The sequence below is a fragment of the Alligator mississippiensis genome, chromosome 2, assembly GCF_030867095.1.
Source record: "Alligator mississippiensis isolate rAllMis1 chromosome 2, rAllMis1, whole genome shotgun sequence".
Taxonomy (NCBI): Eukaryota; Metazoa; Chordata; order Crocodylia; family Alligatoridae; genus Alligator; species Alligator mississippiensis.
In genome coordinates, this window is record NC_081825.1 from 258,800,242 (window position 1) to 258,808,876 (window position 8,635).

Genomic DNA, 8,635 nt, shown 5'->3' on the forward strand with positions numbered 1-8,635 from the left:
TACTTGATGCTGGAAACTCTGTTTTGATGATTGCAGTCATCATTCATCTGAAGGGCAGAAGCTATGATTGTTAAGCCTCATTATTTTCAATGAGGCCTGACAGTTTCAAGGTTAAACAGAAGACAGCAACTTTCATCCTACTGGTATTTCTCTTCAAACATGGGCAATTCTTCACTAACCTGTCTGCATTGTTGTGCAATGCCATTGGTTGGACACAAAACTGTGCAGGATAACATATAAGCCACGATGCCCATTTCTCTATTTCCTTTATCGTTTTAAAGGCACTTAAGAAACTGAAACAATTTTAGAGTTGTTTTTCATGTGTGTGTAGCCACAAAGTGATTTAAATAATCCAGCTTGTCAGATGTCACTATTTTCCTTCTGTCTTTCAGAAAATAATAAAAACTCCTATCAGCTCAGACTTTCAATTTGTCAAAGATATTTGGCTCCATTTCTTCAACTCTTTTTGCTTCCTAGCAGGGGTGTATTTTCCTAACACACACAGAGGAAGAGTACCAGTGAGTGAGAAGCTTCCATTGGTGATTAATGTGGATGAGAAGGTCAGGATAGTTCTGCTGAGCATAAATAAATTATCTGTAAAATTCAAAGGTTCTAGCAGCTGCTAAAAATGAGGGCAAATGTGTTCCAAATCATTATTTTTTTAAAGTATTGAACATCAGAAATGACAAAATGTGTGAACTTCTCAGAAAGAAGGGAGGAAAAATATGTCCAGTAGATTTTCTAGGATCTGGAAGCCACTCGCTAGCCAGTATTTCAAGTAAGGATAAACTAAGAAGCCCACATTTTGATAGTTGTGTAGGTCATGGGAAATTATCATCTGTCCATGTCTTCCCTTCACATGGATGAGGAACTGTATATTTATGCTTTGGGGGAAAAATGCTACTGTGCAACTAAGATGACAAAGAAAAGTTCTGAATTTTTTTTACTGGAAAATAATTCTGATATGGTATTGCATGCAGAAAAATAATACAAGTACAAAAGTCAAGAAAGCTGGGAAAATTGAGTTCAAATGTTACAGTTCTTTAGGAGGCAAAAGGTAGATTTATAATCAGAATATCAATATATCATTTGGAAAGTGAAATTGCCAAACTTGACAAACCATTTCTCCAGTACCCTGGAGAACTGTGTTTTGTTTCCTGGTGTCTATTAATAATCTTCCCCTCCATTGCTTTTGAGTGATGAAATCCTAATCTAGTTTCAGGAATTAAGTAATCTAAATAGTACAATCAAAGGTATAGTTTCATGATGCTCAGAGGTTACCGGAAAATCTGAGTGTTTCAATACCTATTGTATGTAGTAGTCATTATCATATGTTATGACTTGGGACAATAAATCCAAGAAGCACAAACTAATTCTTTTGCCCTTAGATCATTTATACATCCAGTAGGTCAAACACATTTTGTAGTTCTAAAATGGTTGGCTTATTTCTATTTTGTATTTACATTCTCTCTGTTGTGCAGCTTGCAACAAAAAAAGAAAGTAAAAATGGCCTTTTCAGAGCAGAAAAGATAGTGAGCTCTCAGTACTGCATGCAGCTAATTGGACTTGCATCTCTTCTTAACAGCGTGTTGTGTGTATTATACATTGGGCACAACTCTGAAAAAAGTTCTCTGCCCTCAATGTCAGGCTTTACGCTATGTGTTTATTTATGGGAGAACTTTGATAGAGGGATTCTATAAAATGGAATGAACAAAGGAAATGGCTATTACACACTGTTCCTGGAGTGCTTAAGAAAAATATATGTGAATGCAAAATCCTGGACAAAATTAAATCTTTGAGTTTAGCTGTGTGCTTTTAAAGAAGGAAAGAGGTAACTAAGCACGCAGTCTGATGGGATGCTCAGCACCCTCATTCCCATTTCATTGAAGTCAGTGGGAGTTGAAGCCACCCAGTACCTTGCTGAGGTAGGTCCTGAATTATCATATATTGTTGTTTGAATTGATAGAACAGCCATATTCACCAGTTTAAACATAAAATACATCCCTAGTTCCTCAGAGACTTTATTTTTCTTGTATTTTGAAAAGAGGTTTTGACATAGTGCCTTTGGGATTTTTAGAGGTAAACACACAGCACTAAAATACATTCCAAAACTGAGCTGAGTAACAGGTGTTGAGTTTCTTCAAAAGAAGTACAGCAGCTAAATGTTTTATTTAATGACAGCTATATCCACATAGTTGATTCTTTTTTCAGGAACTGAATGTGCTGCTTCTGTAAAATGGAATATCCAGACCTATATTGATGTGTGCAGTCCTGTGTTAACTAGTGTGTCATAGGAATCGCAGATACTGTATATATTGCAAAGGAGAAGATTAATTGATCTAACACCTCTGACTGTGACTGGGCCGGGCTTTAGGTTAAAAGTTTTTTCAATTTGTCTGCATTTTGCCCTAATGTCTGTCTTTTACAGTAATGCTTTGTTTCTTAGTATGACCACCACCAGGACAGCTTGGTTCAATGCAAACACTGTCTCTTTCAGGCAGAACATTCCTAATGTTAGCTTCTTTTTTTTCCCCTCCTTCCCTCTCCCCCACCCCCACCTCAGGTTGGAAAGGCTGGTGGATGTCCTGAGGAAGAAGGTTGGAGCAGGGACCATTAGGACCGTGATCTGATTGAAAGCTCCAGTCTAGGGAAGCATTCACATCTGGTGACCAGGCTGCTTCATTCAGCACTATGTAAACACTAAAGCCTTAACTTAGCAAACAGTTGTTAGAAGTGGGACACTCCAACGACATTCCAAGCTGAGATAAAATCAAATCATAAATGTTTAACCACTTTGCTGCTGAGTTTGGTGATTTGTCAAAATGTATCACTGCAAGCGCGTTTGTTTTTAGGGAGTTGTATTGTAGCATAGTCAGTGAAGAGTCTGAAAATATTTGAGATGCATATTTTAGAATGCTCTCTTAATATTATTGGACTGCAGTCTGCTTCCAGGCCCAAGATGATCATGTTCTAAATGCTACCTGCTTCAGGCACAAAATCCTATAAAGCAGAGTCTCAAAATATAAATCCCCTTTGCTATTTATGAGTCTGTAAACAATTGAGAAATATACTCAACATAAAAATATTCAATGGATAATAGGCATCCAGATTTAAGAACAATTTCTGGTTAATATGCTGTAGAAACCTTCTTCCTGAAGCACACTGTAACCCATTGTATTGCGATTAGTATGGGAAATTATGCAAATGCATTGGAGAGGGAAGGTATGCACATGGCTTTGTAAAGAATTCCTATAGCTAATACAGATTCCTATGACACAGCAATTTCAGCTTATCATAAACACAAGCGTGGAGTTATATTTCACAGAAATAAGTGAATGATGTATTACTTTGTAGAAGTGCAACTATAGTGCATAGGATCTCAAGCCAAGGAGAAGCTTATCCTGATAGCTGTGTGTCACTCCTCTTCCCTCTCCTATGGAAGAAAACCTTTCTGATCTACTAATACTCCACTTGGTAATGTCAAAAGAGCTCTACTATGTAAGGCACAGCTTCACCTCTTTTCTATCAGTCCTTTTGCCTTCTTTCAAAGGGAAACACTGGGCATTCTGCTCAGTCTCCCTAGCTTGCTTTAGCTTGTTTATGCTGTCTGATTTTTAAAGTTTGTTTTACAGCAATAATGAAACAGAAGGGTAGCAGAAAGAAGAATATAAGAAGAAAAGATTTCATGGTTTGTGGAGCGTCAGTGTCTGTCAGATATTGCAGAACTACCTTCATCTGTATACCTACTCTCTGATTAGATACAGATATTTAAAAACCCTGAGATGGAATCAATCAAGTCTAGGTGGGTTTCTCTAAACTGTGTAGACTGGATTGGGAACAAACAGAACACATTTGCCCTATGGTGGTAGGGGGCACACAAATGCCTTTAATGGCCAAGGCTAAAAGGCGGGGGTGCTCCCACATTCCTCTCAGTGCAGCTTCTCTCCCCAGCCCTGCCCCCCCACCAGTGGCCAGCTGTCAGAGGCAGCAGGGGGGGTGCCCTCACCAGCTGTGCTTGCTCAGGTGCAAGGGGGTTCGGTCCACAGGACAGGGGCCTCCACTTGCACCCTGGCTACTTCCCAGATCAGCTGACAGGGGAAGGCAGGAACCAGGGGTGATAGCCACACATCACCGGGAGAGAGAACAGGAAGTGGAAGCCCCCTGCCTTGCAGGCCACCCTCCTGCCCCAGTTGTGTTTGCTTGGATCTGGATGGGCCAGGTCCATGCGGCAGGGGCTTCCCCCCTTCCTTGCTGCCTGGCCTAACTTGCCAGCACAACTTTTCTCCCCAGGCCTCTCCCCCACCACCAGCTGTCAGTGGGGAGAGAGGGGAGGAAAGTGGAGGCCCCCACTTTCTGAACCTGGTTGGCCTAGACCCAGCCAAAACAGCTAGGGAGGGGGCATACAGTGGGGCTTCCCCCTTCCTGACTGCCTGGCCTCGCTGGCCAGTGTGGCTTCTCTCCCCAGCCCCACCCTCCTGCCAGCTATCAGTGGTGGGGGGAAGAGAGGAGGAAATTGAGCCAGAATAACTCGGGGGAGGGGCTGGGGCAGAGGCCTCTGGTTTCCCCCTCTTCCATCTCTCTGACAGCTGGCAGGGGGCAGGGCCAGGGAGAGAAGCCACACTGGCCAGCTGGGCCAGGCCACAAGGAAGGGGGAAAGTTTCCACCATGCAGCCGCCGCTAGCTATACTGGTTGGGCTAGGGGCAGGGCCTCTGCTCTTTCACCCCCAGCTGCCTGTTCTGGTTGACAGATGCAGACAAGACACAGGGGTGGGGAGCAAAGGCTTTGCTGCCTCAGCTCTGTAACAGACTGGGGGCAGGGTTGGCCCAGTGCTCAGCAAGAGCAGATGAGTGTGGGCTGGGACTAGCCCACCCACCCTGCAGGGGGTGTTAACAAGGGAACTGCAAAGGCACCCAGGATACCAAGGGACTGGGATTGAACTTGAGTTGGGAGGGGAGCTGGTGCAGAAGTTCAGTAGACCAGTTTAACCTAAACCAATTAAAATGAATACTACATCATCCTGGTCTATTTTAGAGTGGGTCTGCCATTTTTAAACAAGCCTATGTGCACTGAATTTCTGTTCTGTTACAGGTTTAGACTGGTTTCCAGTCACTTATACCAGTTTATGTATAATATCTGTACCTAGCCTTAGTTTCAGAGCACCAAGCTAGAGCACTTGTAAAAGGAGTAGCTCTCCTTCAAGCCAATTCTATTTGCAGAATCTAGTATTTGTTATGCCCATATGACTGATCTCTTGAGAACCCGCCCTTTCTGCTCTAACACCCTCTCAGCCCCAGTTCTCAATAATCCTGAGCCTTTAGGCCTGACCACTAGTAAAACCCCAGAAGAGCCCACAGATGTTCCTAGCTACTCTCCTGTGCAAGGTGAGCCTATGACAACAGTCCTGGGAATGCCATTGGAAGCTGTTGCTGCTTGTTTTCTAATATCTTCATTAGACCTCTTGGTGCAGTGAGCAGAAAGGGGAGTTCTCATGTGGACTCCTTGGCTAGGGACAGAAGTTACACATAAACTGGTTTAAGTATTCAGAAACTGGTTTAAACGTAACAGAACAGAAGTTCAGTGCACATAAACCAGTTTCAAAATAGCTGGAACTGTTTTAATATAAACCTGGTTGAATGTAGTATCAGACTTAACTGTTTGGGTCAAACCAGTTTATGAAACTTTTGTCCCAGGTCCCTTCCTGGTTCCAGCCCTATCTGTCCAGCAGAGAAGGGGAAGGCAGAATGGGGGGGGAGGGACTGCCTCCCCCCCCCCCGGCAAACCCCGGCTAAGGGCTGGGGCCAGGAAGGGGAATTAAACTTCCCTTCCCCCAAGTACAGAGCTGCCCTACCCTACACTGCCCTGCTAAAAACTTACTGCTGGCTCCTGAAAGCAGGAAGAGATAGTGATGAGCAACCCTGCAGAATCCTTCTGCTGTGATTTTGGACTGCAAATCCCAGAGACCTCAGAAGCAGCAGAAAGAGGAAGCAAACACACAGCCCTTTCTGGCTAAGTGCCAGAGAGCTGTGCTCCAGCAGCCTCCAGCTTCTGGCCTGGGCCGCTGCAGGTATGTGGCTGCATTTCCTGAATCAAAAGTGAATGTCTGTCCAGTTGTTTCTCAGCTTATCTCTGCAGCTTAGACTAACCTGAAAAGACTGAATCAATTCAGCTTTGGGCTTTTTGACTGTCTGTACTTAGCCAATTAGACTGGAAGGCAATGGCCAAGCAAGGAAGGAAGAAGTTGTTTGCCATGCTTGAGTGACCTAGGTTTCACCTTTACCTAAGTAAGTCTACAATTATCCCCTCCCACTGTGTCTGTCATTAAGGTCAGGTAGTCCCTTAAGTGCAGACTCCACATAGTTCTGCTGTTTGACACAATGTTACATCTTCATATCCTTCCTCTTATTATGCCCTACCTTGTTTAGGAAAATAGCATGGCCACGTGCATAGGATTAGAGAAGCCATCATAATGCCAGATTTGTGGCCAATCTTTGATTCTTCAGTATAAGATGAAAATCCCCATAATACAGTTGTCATGCTGTGTATGAGGGGTAAAAGAATCCTTCTTGTCCCTGTGTTATTAGTAACACCTTGGAGCTCAGTATCTAATTACCATTTATCAAAGGGTGTATCACTTTTCCTAAACTATTGTGATTTGTAATTAAGTGAGCCATCACCTTTTAAAAATTCAGCTACAGATCTTTTGTCTTTAACAGACTGCTTCAGAAATCTAGTCTAGAGGAAAGGTTAGAAGTCAGGAATTCATGGGTTTTAGAGCTACTCTGCTACTCTGGTGAAATGTGTGGCCTTTGGAAAGTTCCATTAAGTCAGTATGTAGGAACCTAAAGATGCAGATGGACATCTAATAAGATTTTAAAAAGCATTTAAGCATCTAACTCCCACAGAAATAAACTGATCTCTGCCCCTGTACCCACTGAAGTTTATGGCAAAACCCTGATGCAGAAAAATGCAGGATCAGGCTTCTAGCATCTGTGGGTAAAGTCCTGGCCTTTCCAAAGTCAACAGGAGTTTTGCCACTCACTTCAGTGAGGTGGCACCTTCTGTCTATTTTTACCATCTGAAAAATTTAGAGGATTAGGAAAGGAGTGTTTTGCTTAAATTGCTTTTCCTCATAGATTCACTATCAGGTTTAATTGGTTAATGTCCACACAGTACTTCAAAAATACAAACTACTATATAATAGCAACTATTATTATCATTTCCAATTATTTGTGTCCTAATTTATGAGGAAAGGATGAGGATGTGTCAGAGTGCAAAGGAGTAATGGTAGTTCCTTTGCCTCTTACCAATATTCACACTCTTAAGTGAGTAAAAGACTGTCTTTCACAGGCAAAGACTAACAACTATACCGGTATGAGTTATATTATCAGCACCATATAGCAGAAAGATACACACACATCTCATATCCCTCATGAGATTTTGCATACTCCTGTGATCATGCAGCAGGTTACAGCATTATGCGCCATTGATGATGCACGCCATGGTATAAAATATGTAAATAACATCACGTTGTCTTAGAATAAGAACATTATTAATGCTTTTCAGCAGCGTAATTATATTCATAGTAAGCCTTCTGTAAGCCCTCACTAATTAACAATATTGTGACAAGTCAACTTTAACAGAAAAGAACTGTGGACCTTTAGTCAGTTAGCACTGTTTTTCATTCAGCCCACAACTAAACATGATAACATAGTTTTATACACTGGTGTCAGGAAAACTGCTGATAGTTAAAAAGTTCATAGCCCTAGCAGCCTTGTTAGTGGAAGCCTATAGAGGAAATAATTTATTACTCTCTTAAATATAGAGAGCTGATTCAGTAAGACTCATTAGTTAACATTAATGTGCAAGAATTTTAAAACTGCCTTTCCAAATAAGTCATCAGATTGAAATAGTTGAGTAATGTCAAACTGTTGTCACAGAATAATTGCGGGTTTTTGGTTTTTTTTTGTTTGTTTTTTTTTATAGGACATTTTACAAGATTTTCATTAAAATTGATTTCCAAGTTAAAATAACTTTATGAAGAGTCTTATTAGGAGACCACAAGCTGTAAAATGCTTTAATTCATGTAAAAAATAAAGTTATCTTAATACCAAGGTTTCTTTATGCCTTTGTTTTCTTTATTTAAAATAATTCCAAATGGAAATTGTTTTCTGTATACTGTACCACACAATGTTTTTTCTTTTGTATCAAAATAAACAATTTATATGAGAGCAGATTAATTTAATCTAATAAATTAATGGAATATTTCTGATACTATACAAAATCAGAATTAAAGCATTACACACAGTGCATCTGACTTATCATTGCACCATTTAACAAAAGGTGTGGGCACAAAATGACTTTTAGTTTTTCCTATAGTGCATTGATAAATAAATATATATTAGCAAATACAAAAAAACTAAAGACCATGTCTTGCTTTAGTTTGATTTGAGGTCAGCTGTTGGACTTCAGTGGTCTAAACATTTCATTCTTCAGTTTTGTTGGGAGTGCACGTGTTCTGTGAGGCTTTTAAACAAATACTTGAAATGGTTGAAAGATTTACATTGCCAGTGCCTAGCTAAATATGTAGTCTTTAGAAAAGATGTGGTTTATTTTGGCATGGTTTAAAAAACTCAA

General features: G+C 41.0%; 1 protein-coding gene across 4 annotated transcripts in view; it reads left to right on the plus strand.

Moving 5' to 3' along the window:
- Positions 1 to 8,238, plus strand: part of MIPOL1 (mirror-image polydactyly 1) — a 359,424-nt gene extending 351,186 nt beyond the window's left edge. For all 4 annotated transcript variants that reach the window (XM_019488729.2, XM_059723064.1, XM_019488733.2 and 1 more), the window contains one exon: positions 2,564 to 8,238. In XM_019488729.2, coding sequence (XP_019344274.1) covers positions 2,564 to 2,630 — 67 coding nt within the window. In that variant the 3' untranslated portion in view covers positions 2,631 to 8,238. The remainder of the gene's footprint in view (positions 1 to 2,563) is intronic.
- Positions 8,239 to 8,635: the final 397 nt, after the last annotated feature.